The 25,505-nt window shown below is 38.2% G+C and overlaps 1 protein-coding gene across 3 annotated transcripts in view; it reads right to left on the reverse strand.

The window, feature by feature from the left end:
• The window catches only part of Cdh8 (cadherin 8), a 395,024-nt gene that overhangs the window by 366,738 nt on the left and 2,781 nt on the right, over window positions 1–25,505 (reverse strand). For all 3 annotated transcript variants that reach the window (XM_021220862.2, XM_021220857.2, XM_021220861.2), the window contains exon 2: window positions 12,166–12,616. In XM_021220862.2, coding sequence (XP_021076521.1) covers window positions 12,166–12,417 — 252 coding nt within the window. In that variant the 5' untranslated portion in view covers window positions 12,418–12,616. The remainder of the gene's footprint in view (window positions 1–12,165; window positions 12,617–25,505) is intronic.

A 25,505-nucleotide genomic window follows, 5' to 3' on the forward strand; every position in this document is an offset into this window, starting at 1 on the left:
CACATACACATACTCACACAATGCCACAAATCACATCCACAAACACACTCTCACAGAAAAGCACATGCTCACACAAATATACACAGACATGTGCAAACACACACACACACACAAGGCAGGCTATTGCAATGAGAAAATCACTTACAGGCTTAGGCTCACACAGCACATAAAAGGAAAGGTGAAGAAAGACTTCACTATAAATAACCCTGCCACATTCTAAATAAAGCCTTTGGGTAGCTGGGGAGTCTGACTTGCTTTGAGGAGTTATTGGATTTGGTCAATTTTAATAGCCATGTTCGCTCTTTCCCCAAATTACTTTTCCTCAGAGACTTGTCTAAAGGCATGAGAGGTTTCTTCTCAGTGGACCCAGTGGATAAAGTGTGTGTGTGCCAGCAGCAAAGAACATGACCAGGACACCCAGAGGAATGTCATTAGGTTCATGGTTGAAAAGCAAGAAGAGGAACAGAACAAGTAAGAGAAAGGCACAGAATACACAGATAGACAGAGTTACAAATGGCCACAAGAAGTCACTGCAAAGAGCAATGAATTGTTCTCCCCACCTCTGCAGCATGGGCAATACAGCCCAGCAGCTCAGATTCCAGCATTCAGGGGACTGTTACTGAATAATTCAGCATTAGCACAATTAGTTCAGGCAACTTGAGGGTACAAGCACTTTGTCTTCTTTAAGCCCTTGTCTATGTGGACAGGATTTTATGTTTCACTCCCCTCAACCATTATACCTTACTTTCTGCTGTTCTGGCAGTTCCCACTTTAAGAAAAGCCTAGAAAATTGCACACTTCTTACCAAAGACTTTAGTGAGTGACTTAATGACTCAGCTTTGGGGGAGCTAAGAACCACACCAGGCTCAGGAAAACCATTTCTCTATCCTCACCCAGTTCACTGAAAAGTGGCTGCATTCGGAAATCTTAATTCTCATAGTTATAAAGTGAGGGGCAATAGCAACCTGCAAATTTGTTTAAAGAAACTAGCAAGATGCCTAAAATATCAACAAAAGTATTCACTAGCTAATACTTTCTCCACATCCTTTCCTTTTATTTCACGAGACTGCAGTGATTATATATTTGCAGGTACAATAACCATTAAAGCAATCAGATTACATGTAAACGATCAATAGTACATATGGGTATAGAAGAATAAATTATCTTTTTAAAATATGTGTGTGTGTGTGTGTGTGTGTGTGTGTGTGTGTGCGTGTTCATGTTTGTAAGTGTTTGTGTTTGCATGCTCTGGCACACCTGTGGAGGTCAGAGTTCAACAAATATCATGTTCGAAACAAGTTATTTTGTTTGTGCCTGGCGACCTTTGCCAAGCTAGCTATACTCCAAGCCTCCTGGAGTTGTCCTGTCTCTCCTTCTCACTATAGGACTGCTGAGATTGCAAAGTTGTACCAGCATCACATCTGGCTTTACATGCGTTCTGATGATCTGAAGTCAGGCCCAGGCTTGGGCGGTAAGCACATAAAAGAGTGTGCCATATTCTTACCCTCTACATATGTAATTTTTTTCTGCTATAAGGATCCCCCTGCTTGTCCAGGCTTGTCTTTAAGTTTATCTGTCCCAGTTTCCCTAGGATTGAGATTATACATGTGTATCACCATGCCTGGTGTACCACATATTTTAAAATGAGAATGGAAACAGAGGTAAATACTGTGCTGACCCTCCTATATTTAGAAAACAGCCCATAAATCACAGTGAATATGAGACTAGTCCTTCCTGGACCTAAGCTGCATGAGTATCATCTCCCTGTAAAGAAAATGATGCAGTCACCACATGCAGATGCCTCAAGCACATGTTTTCTCACTTAAGCTTTGCAACTCAATCATCTCTAATATATGATAAACTATTACCATGCTATTATATTCTAATCATGAGACTATAACTTGGCATTCATGAGTGGTCTTATTTCCTCATCTGCATATTGGGGGTCTCACCTTAGGACATTGAGAATTTACCTCTTAGGATTCAGGTGATGTAATGTTACCATGGTTACCAAAGAAAGCTTTGAAGTATCCTGCCCAGATTTGACTCCTGCTTTATTATCCACTTATTGTTTGTTGAACGTGTGCATGCTAATGGCTTTAACTCTTCTTGTTAGGAACCCCTAACATGGCAATGAGTACATAGTACATTTCCCAGTGGTTTGCTGTGACACTTGACCGGCAACCTTGATAAAAATTTCACAGTGTAAACCCTCAAAAATACTATCTGCTTACCTGGTGACTTAAAAACTGATTTTCCTTCTCCCCTTTCGTATCTCTGAACCATGCCATGGATTTCATATTCACCACAATGATATTCATACCAAAAACTGTCTATGCCACAGAGCTGATTAATTTTGTTTTGAGATTAGAAAAAAAAGAGAAATGTACACCCATTGTTTTACTCCCTGTTCTTTCCCAATCTTTCCAAACTTTTCTGAGCCAGCTCATTTGGATTCTGCTGTTGTCTCCACTGAAGCCCAGTGACATTTGATCCTCTGTAGCTTCCAGAGCACATCTGCAGAACTCTGGTAAATACAGACAGAAAGGGGAGAAGCCCATAGCTCTGAGGAAGGAACAGGCAACATTAACACATGGTGTTGGAGGTAGTAAAGGGCACAGGGATTCTTTCCTTTGACTTCCCATACAAGGCCAATGCCAGAGAAAGGAGTCTTTTCTTGCTTTCCACCTACCACATAAGTTCAAACGGGATAAGCAGCTATTTGCTCCCGAATGATCCTCGGAAGCTTTTTCAAACACCATCTCTGTGACGATTCCGTTTTATCTTGACATCAGTCTGGATGTCTGGAGCAAAAGTACACAAATAATTGTGAATAAATTATTTAGTAGATGAGTAGCAAAATCATCGTTCATGCCATTGTGGGGTTGAATGACAATTGATGAACCTACTGAAAACTATGTTCTTTTTTAATGTTTTTGTAATATTTACATGTATTGCCTTGGTATTTATAACTAAGTGTTTTATTGGTTAAATAGGAAATATATTTAAATATGCAATGCTTTCATTTGCACAAAGATGACCTGGAGATACGGGGAAAATGAGGTTTCATTCAGTAAATCAGGATATACACATCTTGAATAGGACTCTTCAACTCTTATAAGCTTCCAGGCATTGTCACCGCTGGGGACCTGAAGAGCTCACACTGAGCCATAAGAATGCAGTCTATCATATTTCTTCTCCAGGTTACAGCATCTAAAAATTTCTGAATGTTTTGTAACCTCAGGAGGGAAAGTGAGTGCTTATCAAAGAACATTCCCACATCTTAACTGGACATTCAGATCTTTGCCTGTTGACAAACTTGCCTTTATTACAAAATACGTGAAGAGATAAGGACGGGAGTGGACTATGCTGGAGGCGTGGAGGTGAATTTAGGTGACATAAAGAGATAACGTATACTGCAGTATAAGGAAAATGCCACCTTCTAGGAAACATGCATAGCCAGGCAAAATAAGACCTTGGAAACTCTGTAGCACACTGACCTTTCTTAAATGGCATAATTCTATAATTAATATTTCTGGGTAATGCTTATTTTCTGAAAAGTTTAAGAGAGCATGTAAACGGGCTATACTACCTAAAGACAAGGTAATTTCCTACTTAAAGACCGTATATAACGCCTTTACATCTGCTTAATAATTGGTCTGTTCCATGGTAATGAAAGTCATTTACTATGCCCTCAGCAGTACAGAAACATTGAATGTTCTTTCTTCCTTGTTGCATGAAATGATTAAATATGTTTAGCACAGTAATTGATTAATTGATGAGATTCACCATTCACCAGCTAAGGGTGTAAGATAGGTGTAGCTCTTCATTTTCTATATAAGACTTATTTACAAACTTAATTTCAAATGAAATAATATTTCTAAGAATTTGTTGTGGATGGATGGTACTCTAAGGTTTGTAAAAAATTAAGCTGAACACCATTACCATTTATTTTCAGGAATTTCAAGGTTTTTAGCATAATAATAACATTATGAAAATAAAATGCAGAAAATTATTTTGTAAACAAAGTGATAATCTGGCCATACATACTGGAAATGAAGATTGATTATATCAGACCATCTTGCTTGCCTAGAGGTTTACTTATTAATCCGAATCAATGTCAAGAATTAATTCTTCACTTTGTGTAAAGAGCTTGCCAGGATGGCACTTTCTCATTACATATTTGGATTTTTTATGAGCTTGGGTTGTTTTCGGTTTGATAAATACTTTTATAAAAGCAGTGGACGGTGATTAGCATTCTCTTAAGCTACAGCAAAAAATCACGAGTACTTCAGTGTCTAGATCTTGTTCAGGGGTAACAGAAGATGGGAAGAGAAGGATGGGTAGCTGTGGGGTGGGTGCTAACATGTTATTAGGTTAGTAAGTGTTAGAACACACAGGTACATTCGATTTTTGAATAGATACATTTTCACACGAGAATGCCAATAAATATTTTCACATTAATATATGTATGTCAGATTCCTTGTATAGCACATGCATATTATGACTCAATTAAATGCACATTTTATTCCTCATTTCTGACAATTATGACCTTGGTACATGTTCTAAATGTGTCATTCTTGAATTTTCAGAGCCATCATTCCATTCTGTTATGTAAATAAACCTCTAGTTATTTAGTCTTGAGTCCACATGCAATATTCCTATGGCTTTTAGTTCATCCCTGGAAAATAATAGGAATTGATTCTCTATTCTAAGTACAGGACACCTTTTGTTCCTTATTTATGAAGTAGGATTACATATTTTACCCATAAGCATACACAATAATTTCATTTCAATTAGTTAACACATAAGGATCAATGAAATCACCTTTGAATGAATGATGAAATATACAAGAATTGTTATTATAAGTCTGAATTGATTTATTGCCCAGATTATCTACAGAAGTAAGCCTAAATTATCCTCTCGCTCTTAGCACGATTGAATTGTAGGGGTAGGAGGGCAAATTACTTTTAATGATTCTACTTTATTTTTCCTATAGTGTTAGGACATAACATAAGCATCCCAGTCTATTTCATATTTATAGTATGTATGGAATAGCACAGTATATATAATGTACAGATTTAAATTGTGAGAAAGTGTAATTTATGTTTTTTCTTTGTCTTCTCAAAATCATTTAACAATCATAAAATACGTATATGACATCTCTTGTTCATTTCTGAAAGAGCAAATATCTCACCTATGCCATCATAAGAATTTTGTATAGAGTCAATAAAGTACAAATGACTTTATTTGGGTGCATAATCACAAGTACTACAGTAGCTTTTCAGTAATGTAGCAACATAATTATTGTAATTTATGAGAATAAAACTGCAAAACCATAGTATAGTTGGGCAGATTAAACCTATTACCCAGTCCCCTTTTAAAGAATGTAGCGAAGTGGGTGAGAGTGGGGCTTTGGGAAGATGTCTAAGATCTCCTTTTCTAACAAACTCAGTTATTCCTGAATGTGCAGATGTGAGTGTCCATCATGTCCTTATAATGGGCATGCATGCGTCTGTATCAGTGCGCCTGTGTAGTTGTATCTCTGTGTCCACCTGCTTGTGAACTGGGGAATTTTGATGGCTGAGATTTGACCTTTATTTATACCACCATCAAATGATATTCAACTGCTCTGAGAGGCCTGTTATTTCCAAGTCAGGACACTGAGCCAAAACCAGACAACGTTTATTATTTGGTCAGATTGAGACACATAATGCTGACTTGCATTTTGCCAAAATATTGGTGCACCCGGCTCTGTCAGTGTAGGCAGAAGCTTCCCAGAACTGCCAGTGAGCTGTTCTCGCAAGGCCAAAGATACAATTTGGCTGTGGCAGAGTCGCCCAGTGCTCTTAACATGCAAAGGCCTGGCCAAAATAATGGCATGTCAAGTGCAATTTTCATACTGGCCGCTGACACCATAAACTGTAATATAGTGTAATTACTTGGCATCACATGTCCTTCATACTATGTACCACCCAAACGATCGCCAAGTTACAGGGAAGAGGGAAGGTTAGAAGGTCAAATTTAAAGAGAGAAAATGAGTCAGTGCCTTGGAGGAAGAGGATTATAAATAGACAGAAGAGGCATCACCAGTGAGAGATTTACATCCAAATAAGGAACGAACGCATCAGAAGCCCAGGTAGGAGGGAAACGGGGAGCAGAGACAGCACAGAAGTTTATGTAAGAGAAAGATTTAGGATAGAATAATGCTGACCACCTGGACTGACAGCTACCTTTGTTCAAAAATAAAGCAATATGAGAAAAGAAGGGTCATAAGGGCCGCAGAAAAAGGGCGGCCGCGACGTGGGGTGAAAAGCAAGGGAAGGTTACATCTCCCTGTTCTGTGCACATTTATATCTAAAGCTTCAGTGACTGGGTATATTTTCAAACTACTTGAGAGAGGAGCCGAATTAAAATCTGATCTATCCCCCACAGATCCTTGCTTGTCCTTTGTATAAAAGACCCCAGTCCTAAAACTTTGCTTTGCAGTACCAAAGAGTACAAAAGACTGAAAATGTGCAAGCACAAGAATGTGCATGCCCTTGCATGTGTGCACATGTACATGCACACAAACACACACACACACACACACACACACATACACACATAGGTGGGGGTTGTCACATATCATCTTAGTGAGTATAGAAATACCATCACTTGGGTAGCCAAAGTCAAGTGTAGACCCAATAACTAAATGGGAGGGACATAGTACCAACCCAAACTACAGTACGCCTAACAGAATTATATGAGAGACTAGGAAGCCAAGAATAGAGACCTGGTGAATAATGCACGAAATTGGTAAACTTCTAGAAGAGGCCCCAAAGAATTCTGTTATCCTATAAGTTCTGCCAGGTGCACATGAACATGGGAGTCTATATCTTGAAAATGACCCTCACCAGAACCCAACTTTTCTGGTACCCTGATTTCAGACTTTTAGTGTCCAACACCATGATAAGTTTCTCCTGTTTATCTACCTTGTAGGATATGCTAGCATAGACCATTTCCACTGAATGATGTCTTCTTGGCATTCTCTGTGCTCTGTACATAATTTTGGGCATGCCATGTCAGTGATGCTTTATTTTTTCACCCTGTGTCTTTTTCCCACATGTTTAGTAAGTCACATCTCATAGTTTAATTGTTGGCAACATGTCATGTGCCGACAGATTAGGTTTACCGTCTTCTCTTAGCTCTCATCCAACCACATAACATCACTTAGAACACTTCCTAAATTTACTATGACATTTATTTGAGTGATTTTTTGGTGCCAGTCTCCTCCTGATACAGATCTGTGTTCATTCTGTGCAGACACTCCACTGACAATATAGGAGATGTAGTGTGTAGATACTAAATACACAGTTATGTTATCTCTCTATCCACTGACTCCCTTACTGCAGAGGCCTGATGCTACTGATTTGGCTATGAAAACACAAGCAAACACAATCTACCACAAGGGCATTTTTTTTTTGTCTGAGTTGCAAGCTTGATCAAAACTCACTGTTGAGTTTCTCCCTTTCTTTCCTACCATCATATAATATCAGATTATTTGGGTTAGGAGTCTCATGAGCTGTTATGTTCTTTGACAGAATTCTCAGAGAAAAATCAGTTCTGGGAGTGGGTGGTGACATGAAGCATTCAGTATTTACACACTTACAAATAGCCTAGGTGGAAATTTCTTCCACAGATAATCTGGAAAGGAGTGGAGCCAGTTAGGGTGGTATTTGTCCTTCATAAATTCTAAAACATCATACCTAATCTACTTTGAACCAAAAGCACTGACAAAAGTTTGAAATATGTTTCTTGTCACTGGTGAGAGACTGAGCTCTAAAGAGATGATCCAGCAACCGTTTTGAAAATAACTCACAAGTTCACATTCCACTTTCACTACATTGAAATCAATACATAGACACAAGTGGGGAAGTCTCCATTTGGTATAGAAATACGTAAAAGAACATGAAAACATTGTATTGAAATACTTAATTGAAATATGCCACTTGCATTACTCTAATTGACTTATATGACTTCTCCAAGTTCCTTTAATGTTTAGGGGGGCTGTCCATTAGGGTGATTGCATTCATATGAAATTTTATTGAGTGTTTCTTAGTAAGCAGGCAGCTTTCTGTACTGTGGGATATTTGGTCTATGTAACAATGGACACAAATGAACCACCTTTAAAAAGACTTACATTCTGGCAGTAGACCAATAGTAAACCTAACATGGAATATGTTAGATGATAATCGTGCAGGAAGCATAGATAAAGAACAGGAAATATTGGAGGAGGAACAACCATATACAAGACAAAATGCACAGAGATGGACTCTCTAAAAATGACTCCTAATTCTTTCTACATTAACAAGAAATACAAAGGCTTGTTTCTTGTTTCTGACCAAGGAAATGGTCTGTCATCGTTCTTTGCATCCATAAATTTGTAGTAGTTGTCTTTAACTCATGAGGCCATACATAGGTAGCTATGAGTGTGGTAAAATACAAAACTGTACACTTAGATAAAGTATTATACTATATTTTTGTAATTCAGCATAAAGTTCTTGAGTGAGGACTTTGCACATGACAATGTGATACCACAAGGTCAAAGGGTTGGATACCCTCTGACAAATTTCACCAGTATCCTTCCCTTTCTAGGCTGTCCTACCAGACTGAGAACCTGGAGTCCTTACTCAGACACCCCTACAGAGATCATAATAATCCTGGATGAGAGAAGGAGGTCTTGTGCTCACTGAGAGAATTATCAGTGCTTTTGCTGTTGTTGTGTGGCTTGTTTACTTTTGTCTAACATATCTATTATATCTACTACAACCATCTATATATAACACCCACACACGCACACAGAGACATACACAGACACACCCACACAACTGATTTAAGAACTTATTTTAAGATAATTATTATATGACAAATATTATGCAGCTAGCAGTTCATTTATATTTAAATGGAATTATTTGCACAATCCTTCAAAAGCTTAAATTATTTCCCTAGCACTAACCCCCAGGAAATGACAATGTCGTTGTTCAAAGCTGTAGAGCGACTGTCTCTCACTTAGGGTCTTTTTGCACAGCCAGCTGCCACCAATATGTAAAACCAGAACCTGTGTAATATAAAGATGTATGTGCAATCCTGAAGATCCAATTGCTCAAAGGCTGGCATTGCCCTTGAGCTTGAACTCAGCCCACTAGGTTGAGGCCCCCAACATAGTGACTTGCAGGAGGGCCTTTTAAAGAGCAGGTATGCTCATAGGTGACTAATGCTTCTCAGCTGGTTCCTGGGGAGAAGCTCTGCAGCGGAGTGGTATAAAGAGTCAGATGTGGAAGACTGTGCAGAAAGATAAAACATCATAAAACACCAGTGAGCGCCCCAACGTGGATCATGTCTGCACTTGACTTGACTCACAATCTGAAACTGTAACCTGAAATAGAATTTTAGCTTTACAAAAGCCCACAATTCACAGTATTAAGGCTGTCATACTTTAGGAACAATCTGATTTTAGAGGGAAATATGTGTGATTGAAAATATTTGAAGCAAAATTCTTCCAAAAAATATTGTAATTGTTATTAAACAATTGTCTTGGGAGCTGCCTATAATTATGAGCTGGCAGAACCTATGAATTAGGTTTTCTACCTGCTCTATTCTATGCAATATCTGTTACAAGGACTCAAGAACATGATGCTTATTTCAAAGGCCTGGAGTTCATTGGCATTTTTATCATTCAAACAAGCAAGATACCTCAGGCATTTGTAAGTCACACAGAAACCCTGAATACCTGGCTGTTTGACTCTGACATTTTTCACTTCATTTTAGAAATGGATATGAAATCAGCCATCAGATACTACATTTAAAAAATGGTTTAACTGCCTTTTCTGTTCATTTAAAAATGGAATGCTCTTCAGTTATTTACACTATGCAGGACAGGTCTTAATTGATTCACCGTCATAATAAGGTAACTATTTGAATCCGGGAAGAATCATCCATTTATTAACTACACATGCATGTATGCATGTGATTCCAGAATTTCATATGGGATGAAAATTGCTTGCCTTAGAGCTGGCTAAAGAAAATTTGAATATAGAGAAGGATGAATGTACTGATTTTGTAACCTATACTCACAAGTCAAGTGCAAATTATAAACCCCTGGTACTCAGTTACTGAACTATAATATGGTGTGATGGTTGAAATTATTATCTTGGGAATCACCACCATGATTTAATTTCATGTAGTACATTCACTTGTTCTGTATTCATAATCTGGTTTATTAATTTATCTATGCATCAGGTTTTCTTTGCATTTATACATATGATAAAGCTAATGAGAAAGTCTGCATCCAGAACCAACGGGGCTAGATGCGATTTGGAATTCAGAACTTCACCCATTTTTAGAAACATATTAAAGCACATAAACTATACAGTAAGGAACAACCTCAGCGGGGTCCAGGGCAGCACCCTGTAATCAACTACATTAACATTTCTGCAATGAAGTATAGGAACAGCCACTGTAATGGGATACATTATGACTATAAATAGCCTCAATTCACTTCTGCTACCAGAGTTTATGTCATGAAAATCTTTCTTGGATCTTTTTTTTTTCCATTTTGATTTAAGAAAAGGGGATTAGTGCATATATTTTATAAGTGTTTGTGCACATATCTAGACTCACATATACACATATGCCTATATGATCAGCCATTGTTAAAGTCATAAAGTCTCTGCCAGCGAAGTGTTTTTGTAATAGCAATTCATACCTAGTAAACAGTCAGTATTAGCCAGAATGTGAGTTCTTTGGCAGCAATGATCTCTGCTTTGTTAGGATACTCCCAAGAGACTATTTCCAGTGCCTGGTAAATATGTTCAACTCCAGAAAGCCCAGTGTAATAACACGTATTATCTCCACACCTTTTGTTTCAAGGTAAGACTAAACATGTGACTCCCCTGAGAAGAAGCAAGCCTTGAGGAGGCTCAATTGTCCCACAAGGCAAGAGAGCACAGCAAGAAACCAGGAGCGCCTAGTGAGGTGCGAGGCATTCAGGCATTAAGTCCCCTGCTACAGACCTTTTAAGTCACTGAATTTGGAAAAGGAACATGCCATTCACCTTCTAGACATGGCTTATCAGGAAAGTCAGCCTTTGTCAGTTCACTGTGAGAGGAAAAAAAATAAAAATAAAAATAAAAAAAAAATAAATAAAAAACAAAGCTTGTAAACTTTTCTGATTTAAGACTTGCTTATCAGGTACCCCTGGTAGTAAAGTATGGACTTGAACTTCTGATCCTCCCGCGTCTACCTCCTCAGTGGATTGTCCTTACTTACCACCAAGTCCAGGGCTTCTTACATGTTAGGAAATAATGCTCCCAACTTGATTAGATCATTAGCTCCTTACCAGAATTCAAACTGTGATAATAGTGAATGTTAAAATGAGCAAAAGTATACAGATTATTCTGAGGACTGAACGCACGCATGCCTTTGAAGTGCCGCAACATAATTTTGGAGGGCCACGGGCCTGTGTCTGCATGACAAACTTGCAAAGCTAACAAATCAATGTTAACACAGAGTAACACACACAGGGCAACACAGGTACTCACTACTGAACTAGAATTTCCCTCCTATGTGTTTGATTCCACGTGGGGGTGACTAAACAGATGCCCTATGATGCCACTCCCAGGCCTTGCTCAGCATTTGTGTTGCATTTCCATTTTTTTCTAGGTGCTGAAATGGCAATCAATGAAATTCAAAGAAAAAAAAATCTAACTGAAAACTGGGGTGTAGAACCTTAAAATAAGAGAAAAATCATATTTGACATTTGCTATGATAGGAACTCAAGCCAGACAACTTCCAAATACAAGAATCTCGAGAAAAGGATTGAAAAGAGATCTCACATACATGAGAAAGCAGTTTGCTTATTTATGCATTATCTAAGTATCATGTGGTCTCTTGAAAGGGCAAGCTAGGCTGGCCGCGATGCGAAAACTGACATTTCCTAAAGGAAGGTTTTTTAAACTGTGGGATTATTCATATTGCTAAAGAAACCAACAGGTTAGCTCACTAACCATCTGGTCTAAAGGATTTACAGTTAAGTGTGACAACAAACTGTGGAGAGCCTGAAATGAAACATTTAAAGACCAGGAACAGACCCTGAAATGGTAGCTTAAAAAAAACGAAGCTTACCCGGCCAACGAGAATCGGTTCAGGTCCAGAAAATTCTTCCAGGACAAACATTTGATTCCAAACCCAGCCTCTTTTGGAGCGGCTCAAAATTCGCATTTCTTCACTCTGCCTGCTTAGTTCCAAAGGGGATCCAGTAGTTAAAACGTGAGCCTGATTCATCGGAGCCGTGTATACACAAGAAGGGAGGGTAATCCATAATATTATTAATGGAGTCCAGAGGTCCACGAGCGTCTCGGCTAGCCTTTCTGGCATGGTCCCACCAGTTAAGCAAATCAGCGTGGAAATGAGACAATTATTTTTTTTGCCTCGGGTCTGAAGCCATCCAATTCATCACGCACTGCGAAGCGGTTACTTACAGCTCTGCCACGTGTTCAGGGAACCGGGAAACAGACATGTCTAAGCAGCTTTTCAAAGACTACGATCCACTGACCTTCCTTTTCATTGAAGTTTTCTGCAAAAACAAGAGGGACGAATGGTAAGGGTGCATAGTGACTGGTTTGAAGGCACAATTCTGCTTTGCAGAAACACACGTAAGTGAACAGGCAATGAGCAGTTCCCAAATTCTTGAGTTCAGAAAGTGGACCTGAGGAGCCAGAATAGGCTAACAAATTCACTTATATGTAAACATCATTTGGGTACTAGCATTCATTCCATTGTCATGTCTCCTGCTAAAACCTGCTTTAAGTGACAGAGTGATGTTCTAAACAGACAATATCTTCCCTACTTATCATTGACACTTCCTTCTGTCAATCCCCTCCCTCCCATCTCTCTCTGTCTCCCTCTGTGTCTCTGTGTCTCTGTCTCTGAGACTGTATCTCCCTCTCTGTCTCTGTCTGTCTCTGTCTGTCTGTGTCTCTCTGTGTCTCTCTGTCTCTGTCTCTCTGTCTCTGAGATTGTATCTCCCTGTCTGTCTCTGTCTGTCTCTGTCATTCTGTGTCTCTCTGTGTCTCTGTCTCTCTGCCTGTATCTCTCGCTGTTTCTCTCTCTCTCTCTCTCTCTCTCTCTCTTTCTCTCCCCCCTTGCCAGCCTTTTCTGTAAGGCTATATGGGATGCCTGTCAACTACAACCTGTCTCCCCACCCCTTCTGTATCTCTGTATGAACTTGTTCAAGGAAAGTCATACTTCATTTTTTAAGAAACTGGCCTTCAGTAACTAAATGCCATAATTAAAAAAATTAGAAATGAAGAAAGAATTGGATTTCCCCTCCCCCCCCCAGACAGGTTCCATAGCCTTGACTATCAGTTGCAATCAGGAAGGTGTGTTCACAACTAATGCCAGATGCTAATAATGAAGGGGGGAAAAAAAATTAGAGTTTATCCAGAAAGAGTTCTCTAATGTCCAGTATGTGTGCTATAAGCAAGGCAGTGTCCATGCCCCTAAGCTAAATGTGGCATTGAATGGATTATTTTAATGATGAAAAGCTCCTTAGGGAATGAAATATGGTAGAAATACAATTTTCAGTGGAAGGAATTTAAAGACAAATAGAGGGGGATGAAGAAGATCCTTATTACCTGAGGTGTCAAACGCATTTTTTGCTTACCTTCAGCATAGCAAGATGTGTTTCTTCCCACTCAAAAAAAATTATTTTTAAAGAAATGATGTTCACTGCAGATTCCTGAGAAAAGCCTGGCTGAATTAGATTAAGTGGAAAAATAATTCCTGGGGACACTATCCAGTACGGTCTGTCTGAGGGAATTCATAATAGGATAGAAAACCTTTCACCTCTAGATCCCTGGTTCCATTCTGGCTCAGAATGTGAAAGCAAGGACGTTAATAACATTGGTTGGGCTGGCAAACAGCCTTATTGGAGCCAGCTGAAAGGGACAGGAATTCTACTGTAAACACCTTGGTTTAGGAACTAACTAGGTGGCCTATGGCATGATCCTGCTCAGCCCGACGTTGGAACTTACACCTAAAAAGGACCTAACCCTGAGAATGCCCAGAGCACCAATGCAAGGAGCAGCTATTTGGGAGTTAGAGAAACTTCCAATAGCTTTCAGCGTGAGACCAACCCAGCGGAGACTGTCTAAGGCCTGTCTCTCCTGACCTTAAAACGACTGTATTATTAGAGAAGGAGAGTATCCCCCAAGTTAATATACACTTCTACAGCAGAGCATTGAGACCTCAGATAGTTTAAACTGAAAGGGACAATGGTGAAGATTTGTAAACCTTATTATGTTTGTTGTCTGTCTTCATTTACTTAAAAAAGCATTTCCAACAAGATCAGAGTACGCCATGCTGCTTCCTCTTAGACTTGAAGGGGGTACTATGTGAGGTAATATTAGGGTACACTGGAGAGTATGTCCTGGAGGTCAGTAGGCGTGAATCAATTCTAGATTACCCGATTTACTACCGCTATCGGAGGAATACAATACTGCGCTCTCCTCCCTATCAGTCCTCTCATCATAACATTGCTACACAATAACCCTTAATTTACAGAGCAGTGGTATATATGGCTACGAACCACCACCTATGAAGAGCAGTGAACCATGGGAAACACTCCCAACGTTGTAATAGAGTTGGTTATTTGAGCCAGATAGTGGGGGTAAAAGTGATATGGTCTCTTCCTGAGTTGGACAGACAAACAATCCAGGACTGAACCCTTAAAAACTCTTCAGTGAGGGTAGACAGGAAGTGATGGGAGTAGAGAAGTCATCTAGAAGATGATAGCAAGCTGCAGGACAAGATGAGGCTGGCAAAGGTGGGGCAGAGGGAAGATGAAGGTTGAGAATGATGGGGATGGACTAATGTTAACAATAAGATGGTTGGGGCATGAACATAATGTTGGTGTAACAGGATGGAAGCAGGGTGGAGACCTGGAAGGATGGAAGGATGATGGAAGTGATTCTCAAAAAGCCAAGAACAATTCAAAGTGATACTGGTGAGAACTAAGGTGATGTTAGTGACTTCTGACTGGAGGATGAATGTAGATGATGTTGGTGAGGGGGACAGAGCTGACATAGAGAAAAGGAAGGATAGAGAGTTGGTGCTGTGGAGTGCAGAAAGGATCGAGGATGGAAAGGATGCTGGAGAGACCAGGAAAAGGAGTTGGGAGTTGATTCTGGTGAAGATAATATAACAGGAAGATGAACATGAAGCTGGAGAGGCCAAGATGGCAGGGAGATAGAGGCAATGCTAGGGAGAGAGGGACTGGCTGATCCTCTAGTCATGGCACCTCAACCCTAAACTCTGTCAAAGAAAATGAACATTTTATTTTTTTAAAATTTCAAGGTGTACCCTGCTCTACTGCAAGCTCTATTGGACCTGAATTCTCAGAAACCATGTGCAACATCACCTATGGTAGTAAATCCATAGGTACAGAAGTAGGATTGGGAACAACTTCTAGTATTGGCATGTTTAGAATTTGAACTCCAGACTTAACGGTTTTTTAAACTGTTTATTACAGGTTCTGCAACTGTTTATTAAAGGTTCAGGCCAAGCAGAAAACCAGCAGATATATTCTGAGGTTGTTTGGTTAAACTCACACACATGCTCTTGTCCTTTTAGTCAGACTACACAATCTGCAACAAGCTCTTGAATGACTTTAAAGTTAGACAGTTAATTCTGCTTTAAATCCATACCACATGGTTTCCTTCCAGAAACTGGTCAATTGTCCTCATAATGGCATGTAACCTGTCAGAGACATTGACCAAAATCAGATGAAAAGCCATCACTGACCCCTATACCTTTTAAATATTATAGCTTCATTAATGAGAACAAGTACATTAATAGCAGAATATTGCATAGTCACAAATAGTATTCATTATCAGAAAAATGTAAAAATTTCCACTTTGTCTTACTGTGCAAAATTGAGACAAGGGGATTCATTACAAATCTTGTGATTTACATAATCCTTCAGTAAAATCAGAAGCATTATTTGAACCTGGCGAAACATAATTCTAAAGTTCTTTTTTTTCTTCACATGGCTCCTCCTTTCATATGAATTTTTGATGCACATATACTATTTGTGTGCACAGCCAGTCTGTCAGAGCTTCTTCTTTCTACCTTTAAAAAGCCAAAAATACAGCTGTCAAAGACAAAGAAACACAAATAGCACAGGTACTCCTTTAGGAGAAGTGTAATGTTAAGAAGGCTAGAGGCAGAGAGATGTAACATCCTGCCTGGTGATGTTAAAGAGATCTTCCTGGAAGAGGTGTTATCTATTAATAGGTGTTCGAATGGGTCCACTGTAAAGGCCACATGAGTTATTCAATGGAAACAAGACAACGAAAGCTAAGCAAGGGTTTCTGATAATTCAGCATCTACATTTATTTTCAGATTAGTACTTATGGTATCACCTCTTCAATAGGTTTTGCTCAACAAATTTAGACTGGTCTCTACCTCATACATCAGAAAGTTTGCCATGTTTTCTATAGATTCTGTATAGAGAGGTTGTGTTTGATTTCTGTGAGGGGTTTATGCAATAAGAACATATGATGTCTAACAGGAAGAGTAGGGATTTCTCAAGTTTTAGAAGAAAGAGAAATATAATTTGGCTGATGCTGATGAATGCATGGAATGGCTCTAGAGGAAACCAGTCTAAACAGTGGACACTCTTTCTCAGCCCCCTTTGATCCCTCAACTTTGCCTGTAAGTTCCAGTGACTTAAACACTCAAGTGCTATCACATTGTCTTTTTATTTCCACCAAATTCTTGAACTTCCCATACTAGTATATTTTCCTGAAATTGGACCAGTTGTTTTGATATAAAATAGAAATCCAGGTGATGGTAGTGCATATCTTTAATCCCAGCACTCAAGAGGCAGAGGCAGGCAAATATCCGAGTTAGAGTTAATCCTGGTCTACAGAGTTCCACGACAGCCAAGGCTGTACAGAAAAGCTTTCTCTCAAAAGAGGCAAACAACGACAAAAATAAACCAATAAACAACCAAAACAACAATAACAAATAAATAATCAAGCGGGGCGTGGTGGCATATATTTTTAAACATTCATGAAGGAAGCAGAAGCAGACAGATCTCTGTGAGTATAAGACCAGTCTTGAATCTATAGGTCTGACAGGGCTACATATCAAAAAACTGTCTCAAAAATAGTTGGATGAATTGTTAGGCAGGCAGATGATAGATAGATAGATAGATAGATAGATAGATAGATAGATAGATAGGTACACATGTACATACACAGACAGGATACATAGGTTAATTGATTGATATAAAATTTAATATTACTTTCCAGAAGGATTCATATCTGAAAAATTGCATTATTAGTCAACTCTAGAAAAGTGGCTAAAATTAAATCATAGGGACTACACATACACACACACACACACACACACACACACACACACACAAACCCCACAAGATAGCTATACTTCAAAATAACCCTCTGATATAAGTATCATTAATACTTTATAATTTTCATTCTATTAAATAGATAAGCAATAGGAACAGAGAGTATCATATAAAATTTTTCAGTAAGAAAAATTTAAGAAGTGGCTACTCTCAAAACAAACGAACAAACAAACAAACAAGTTCCTGAATTCTACTGGTTTCTCACTGTCATGCTATAGCTGCTTTATCCTGAACAATTTTGAAGCTTCTAAAGCTGTCACTAATCAACTTTGGCAGTTACTGAAAATTTAACCATCAGCTCTGTTAAGCCCAGCAAAAAGTCAGTTCTAGAATTCTTCTCATGGAATTGTCTCTAACTTTAATCTGCATAAAATTTATCTGGGCATCTGAGTACTATTTAGTCTCTAATCCTGATGGTCTCAGGTGAGTTCTGAGATTCTCGTTTCCAACAAGCTCTTCTGCGTGTGGGTGCTACTTATATGAGGACCTAACGTGGAAGAACGTGGTGCTCTAAAAGAGCAACTTTGCTCACAGTTCCTTGGCATTTGCTGGAAAATGCAGTGATGTGTAGTCACTTCTTCTCAGCCATTTAATACCATTCTCATGTTTGCCTATCACCTGTCAGATACAGGAATATACATACACCTACATCTGCCTTTGGGGAATAGCTATGGTAGATGAACTATTTTAAAATAATGGCTAAATAGTCTTCCATAACCCTGTACTGCTACCTGTTATATGCAACTCTGGAATAACTAGTCAGGTTACTGCTCTTGCAATAACACACACATCCATGAATCCAGGTAATAGTGATAGTTCACTATGAGATAAATGTGATTGTAAAGGTTTATATCTGTAATCTTTATCTGCTTGAACCTCTGCCCCAGAACATACTCCTCTTGTCCTTAGCTCAGAAAACTGCTTTATAGGTATTCCTGAGATACAACAAAATGTTAGGGTGCTGTTATCAGAATTAATAAGTATTGTGAATTGTAGCTACATAGACAAGCTTCTTCGAAGAAATGAAACAAGATTATAACGATTGAGTTAAAAATCAATTTACTTTTACATTTTTCAACCACAGTGCACATGCCCAGCTGAGCAACCTGATTCATTATAATACCACTGGCTCAATCCCAAATAGCAATATGAATAGATTTTAGTCTCTCTGGAATTTTTACAAGTTAGAAAGTCTTTAAAATTATCCCAGAAGAAGGTACCTTGGTTTAGATAAAAGACCTACAACCTGACATTAATTCACACTCACTGTTTAATAGCATTTCTAGTTATAGCCAGATGTCATTCTGAAGGTGTCAACATTTTCTTGAAGACAAATGTGCTCAATTCTCAGACATATTGTCATTATTAAAATCACATAACATCACTGATGTTATAAACAATATGAATTAAAATCCCAAATAAGGAGCCATCCACTGATAGTGAGGTTTCCAAAAAAAAAAAAAAATCAGTCACTTAAGGGTTCAATTCAGCAAATTATTGTGTTTGGCAGGAAATTATGCTTTTATTACCCATTGGTCTTAGTGGCCACAATATTTTATGGAAGCAAAATGACACACAGGGCCAGAGAGTTTTTATTAAAAATGTTTCTGACCTTGAATTTAGAGCCATTAGCAGCTTGCTTCAAAACAGGTAAATGCACACTGAATTCGAAGTGATATTTCAGGATCACAGGGGACATGATTCAATGTGTGGCCCAGTACCATTCAACAAGCTCTGGGTGACTAAAGCTGAACAGGTCCGAACAATTTTTGGATTGTGGAAAGGAAAGACCCTTGCGTGTGTTCAAAAAAATAATGGAAGGCATTCACTTTCCCCAAGTGTTCAGAACTCCTAACCAAATTACTTCGGTAGAAAAAGATTCAGTAATACTTCCTATACACACACAAATATATTTGCCAATGTGTTTGCTTATCGCTGTGGTCAGCCACAATCATTCTGATCCCTGGGCTCTTGTCTCAGATCATAATACATGCCGATCTAGATCTATCCCAAAGTGTATTGTTTGCTTCTCCTACTATCTTGAAAAGTACTTGCAAATTTCATTTTTCCCTGTAACTAACAGAGTGCTCATTTTCTTTTCTTTTCTTTTCTTTTCTTTTCTTTTCTTTTCTTTTCTTTTCTTTTCTTTTCTTTTCTTTCTTTCTTTCTTTCTTTCTTTCTTTCTTTCTTTCTTTCTTTCTTTCTTTCTTTCTTTCTTTTTTTTCTGAGACAGGGTTTCTCTGTGTAGTCCTGGCTGCCCTGGAACTCACTCTGTAGACCAGGCTGGCCTCGAACTCAGAAATGCCTGCCTCTGCCTCCCAAATGCTGGGATTAAAAGCATGCGCCACCACGCCCGGCTCTAGTGCTCATTTTCTAACCGAAGTTATGTCTTTGTTAAGTTCTGTAATCAGTGTTTACCTTTGTACATATAAAGAAAATAAATAATTTATTCCTTTGAAAAGTGAATGTATTATTCATGTGAGAAGTTTTCAGATAGATAGATAGATAGATAGATAGATAGATAGATAGATAGATAGATAGATAGATACTATAAGTTTAGTTAGGAATTTAACAATAAATCTATTCTATTGGACCTTCTTAAGGCATTCTATTACTGAGATTGTTCTTAATAGGTACCTGTATGACCATCATCTCTCCTGTCAGTTACACATGAGCACTTACTCTTCCCATATGAACTAAATCATTTTTAGTTTAGAAGCAAATCTTCATTTGCTACCTTTAAGACAACATTTCAGTATGAACCCTGTGCAAAGAACTTGTGTACAAAAAAAAGACAGTATTGGCTTTTTAAAATCATAGTGGCCAATCAGAACATATCTTATTCTTAATGCTTGGTTTTGTGGTATAGCTATAGGAGCTCCAAGATAACCAATCAGGAGTTCTCTGTGTACCAGTTCTATCAAGCATAAGATGCATGCCAAGAATTTTACCTCAATACAGTGGGTTAGGAATGGATGCTCCATTTCATGTTACCCACCTTAAAGATTAAAAGAACTTTTTTTTTGCTGTTTTTCTGAGACTTAGCTACTCTGTGTGAGTTATAACAGATTTCGGTTTGTGTTGAACTGACTCTGTAGACAAAGCTGCCCTGGAACTCAGAGAGTTCCACCTGCCTCTGTCTCCAGAGTTCTGGATTAAAGTCGCCCACCAAGCCCTGAATTGTAACTTGGCAATTGCAAGAATTGAGGTTAGAATTGTTTGAGTGGTTACTAAGTAACATTGCCTAACTCATAGAATAACTTTGTCCCATTCTTATCTATAAACCGCATGATCAAGTTAGAGCACCAGCATTGTATAAATGCTCTGCCAACCTACTGTTAATAGGTAATCCATGCAGTGGCTTCACAGAGGGTTTATAAGGCATGTGAAAGGCTACACTTTCACTTATCTGGCCATATCGCTTTTCTTTTCTTTGTGGTTCACACAGACCTTCCTTTTTCCATTCCCATTTTCTGCTGAAAGAATAAAATATAAACACAGCATGGGACAAATTTAAGCTATTTACTTTCCATCAAAATGTAACCACTAATTTAAAAGTATGGCCAGCAACTTCTCTGCTTTTCCAAATCACTTGCATTCTTGTGGGAATGCTGAAAGTAGAAATTCCCTACTAAAGCCAGAAAGATACTGAAGTCACATGTTTTTACAAGAAGGAGATGTTAAATAAAGGTTGGGTGATGATAGTGATCTGTTGCAAAGACATTTGACAACCTATTTCTAATATATTTAGGGAAATTTAGTTCTACATATGACTCCTGAAATGGGGAAATGGGGAAAGTCAGTTACATGCTATAACCAAGGCTACAGAGTTTGAGATACTAAATCTGAAATGCAGCCAAGTGTCCCAGTAACAAGTCAAGATACTGTCAATTAGGTCACATGGAGTAGCAACCACCATTACAAATGCACCTCACTGTCATTGTTCTGTGTTCCAAAGATTTTACAGCTTAAAATCCACCCCTGAGACTGTTCCTTAAACTACATACACAGATGGTGGATAGACAGATATAGAGGTAGAAAATAATAATCTGAAAAAAAACTAATATTGGGTTATCACCTCAAGAATATAGTGCATGAGCAGTAATTGAATAGCTTGCAGGGATTCTAAGATCAGTGTGCTATACTCAGCTGTAATATTAATGAAATTTGAAAGGCTGAAAAAAGACAAGTATATTTTATTACTTTAACAACATATTTTTTTATTTTAAAGATAGAAATAGTTGGGCAAAATTAAATGCTATATGCTAAGCTCTGACAGCAATAGCTGAGTAAATGAGAGATTGTCTCCTTATAAATTTTATGACGATTTTGAAAAACTTGATTTCTTATGTAAAACAAGCTATATCACCTCATGATATTTATGTCACTATCACCATCTTCATATTTTAAGTCATTTGTCTCACATGAGGAATGAAATAGTCTTACTGTATGCAATATTCTACCTAGAAAGGAAGAAGGTAAGGTAAGCATTATTCTAAATGTTAATAGGATGCAAATATACATAAACCTTTTACTCAATGCTGTAGAACAAATGTTCAAAATACTCAGTTTAATGTTTCATTTAAATATCTTCCATTTGCTAAGTATTTTTCACATGTCTAAAATTATAATAAATACATCCAGAAAAAAATTATCACGGCATATTTTCCCTTATGCATGTATAATAACCAGGTATCTTATAAACTTAAATCAAAATTGATAACATAGTTTTCTAAGATATGAACTATAATTCATACAATGCTAAAGTGAACATTCACACACTGAATATTCTATTTAAGTGGAACAAGAAACTGGGAGACAAAAAAAAGAGGAAGAGTGATAGAGTGGGCAGGAAGAAAGGAGGGGTTGAAGGAGGGAGGAAGGGGGAGGGCAGGAAGAAGAGAGAATAGGGAGAGAGAGAAAATAATGAATAAAAAACTTTTATTGGATGGAACAAAGGGCCCCCAATGGAAGGGCTAGAGAAAGTACCCAAGGAGTTGTAGGGGGCTGCAAACCTGTTTAAAAAAAAAAAAAAAAAANAAAAAAAAACTTTTACATACCCTTGGAAGCATTCAAAGTACAGACTCTGAATTGCCCACAGAGTGACTGTACAATTAGAACACTTTCTCTAATAAAATATAACTGGTGTGCCATACAATTCAATAGCATCCTGTGATACCAATCTAATCTAGGATGCACTTTCAGTTTTACCACATTGAACAACGCCATACTTTATATTCATATATCCTGTAAAATTATTTTTAATGGGGAAAAAAAAACCTGATGTTTGCAACATGGATAAAATGGACTGTTCTTAAGTGGGAAAAGTTGTGTCTAAAAATGAACTTAGGAGAACTTGCTTATGAAATTTCCGTAGAAACAGTTGTAGTAGGTCCATCCTGGTATCAAGCTTTACACATGACTGTTTTCCTTGCAGCCTGGTCATGAAAATGCTCAGGAAAAGTGGGAAGCAGAGTCCCTGGTAATTTCTTAATACTTGAGCCTGGACCAACCATCCTCAGCATCCAAAATTGTCCGTAGCAATGGGAACAGAAAGGGAAAATACAAGTGTTGGTTTTTCCTTATGATCCATTCTTTAAAAGATACAGAAAATCACATCTATACATTTCTACCTACAAGCATAACTTTTTTTTTTTTTAAAAAAAAAGGACATTTACAGGCAAGAAGGTGAGTGATGTTTATGATAGGGACTAGCTCATGACATTTAAAACTCGGGAAATAAAAGCTTGGGGTATGTCAGGAAAGGAAACAGTATTGGTATCAGTGTTGTATTGTGAAGTGGCAATGGAGATTTAGTCAGCAGCAACATATGGGAGAGGAAGCTAAATGGCATGCCTTGAACTCATTTCTTTTCTGACCTTTTGAAGTTACCAGGTCCAGCTAATTTTCTGCTCATGGTTACATCTGAAGTAGGTTCCAGAGATAGGAACCCACAGCTCAGCACAAATAAACTGTGAAGCTCAAGTTTCAAGGAGAAGGAAAGGAGACAATACTAACATCCTCTTGGATAATTAAGCCTTGCTAAATCAGATGGTGGCCTTTGCCCATCAAAAGCAAAGTATTGTTCCAGAGAATAATTACAGCAAAGATTCTAGGTGAAATCCTCAGTGTCCTAAATGCCCTGCAAACAATATTTCTTAAAAGACTGATCATAATACAAGTCTGACAAATCATTTGCACAAATCACACAACTTAAAGTCAGATGCAGTGACAAGGAAATGGCAATTAAATTCCTCTACTTAAACTGATCCACTAGTCAATACTTGATGCACATTTTGGATGAGCTATCTGTTCATGTGTTGTATGTGTATTTGTATGTTTGTGAAATCCACAGCAGAGAGAACTGTTAAGGATGTACCTCAGTTTGTGACTGCAGCCTGCGGTAGACCTACAATACTCCAAAATAAGGAGCCATTCCTTAAGATAATGAGCAAGGTTGGCTCCACTTCATCCGGGAATGACAAAGGGTACCAAACCCAAATTGCAAAGAAGAAAAGTCCAATCTCTTTCTTTGTTTCTCTGAATAACTTTGTAACAAATACAATATTATGGAAATACATGCTAGTAGATTCTCCGGGCACAGTGTTTTTAAAGAATGTTCTGTGATGTTAACCTATGCCTACAATCGAAAGTCTATGCTGAGTGCACCTGATTACTTGTTCCTCAAGCAGAAAACCTTGCTGGTGGGGCAGCAAACTGGCAAGAAATATGAACTGAAAGCCAGTTTAACTTCCAGAGAGTTTGTGGCTTTACATAGAAATTTTCTTCAATCTGGGATGAAGATAACACCACAATAGACCAATCTTTGACCAAAGGAATACTCAATTCTTTTTTCTTGGAATAGTTCTTTTGACAAGGTCTTCTGAATCTGAAGAAGAGACTCTACCTTTTAATATATATGCGTCTTCTTTTTCCTTCTCTGATAAACCATAAAAGAAACCTGGACAACAAAGCCCCAAGTTCTAAATGGTTCCTTGAATAGAACTACTATACCCTTTTTGTTTGGAGTTCCCTTGATTTCTTCCAACAGTCTCATCTTCTAGGCTAACAAAGATCAACAGAATTTAAACATCTGTCTGGTTTCATGGACCGAGTATGAGGTGTGAGCACACTCACAGACCAGTCTTTACAAATACTTTCTCAAGAGGGGATTCTATCCTGCTGAGCCATCGAATGCTGCTTTGTTCTTTTGGGAGTTTTGGTGTAGTTTATGTTCCAACTGTCTATGTATGTGATGCTCAATGCTACACTGAGGAGTTCCAGGAGATGAATAATGTCTTCACTGCTCTGTTATAAAACACTTTAATCCAGGATACAGGCACCTCCCCTTTACCAGTTGAAATGTATACAGCAAGCAAGGCAAGAGCTACTCTAAAATGCTCTGCCTTTTAGCCAGATCTGAACTGCATCAAAAACGTTAATAAATGCATCCTATACACCAGAAGCGAAGTCATGAAGTGCTATGCACATTTTAGAGCGCCGCGATTTATACATTTGGAGTCTGGAGAGATTTTTTAGAGACAATAAATGATAATGCAGAATCACTTTTTAAGTAACAATAAGAATTAGAATTTTTAAAATTCTTAGGGGGGGAATTTAAAAGTTTGACAGACAGATTCTTAGCCAATGTCTCAGCCAATTTGTGATGGTGAGCTCTTGACTTTACTCTCATGCCATATAGTCTTTGGAGCAGAATGAGATGTCTAGGAAGCCGGGAACAATTCTGAATGAAGCCATCCTGGAAGTGGCAGAACAGATCCTCTCTTTTCAGGATTTTTCTCAACTCCTTACCCTCCTCTGAGGCCGGGGGTTGGGGGAGGGGGAAGAAAAATGAAGAAAGAGAGAAATGTACATATCAAAGATACAAAGGTCCTGTGCGACTCTTGCAGCCAAAAATGACTGTGTCCACAAGGAGTTTTCAGTCTGCTAAAGCTGACTTAAAGAATGCTGCTATCTCTTTTATTATTTAATGAGGGGGGCTAGTTATAGAATTTCAGCCATAGAGGGAAGT

The sequence above is a fragment of the Mus pahari genome, chromosome 20, assembly GCF_900095145.1.
Source record: "Mus pahari chromosome 20, PAHARI_EIJ_v1.1, whole genome shotgun sequence".
In the NCBI taxonomy this organism is placed as follows: Eukaryota; Metazoa; Chordata; class Mammalia; order Rodentia; family Muridae; genus Mus; species Mus pahari.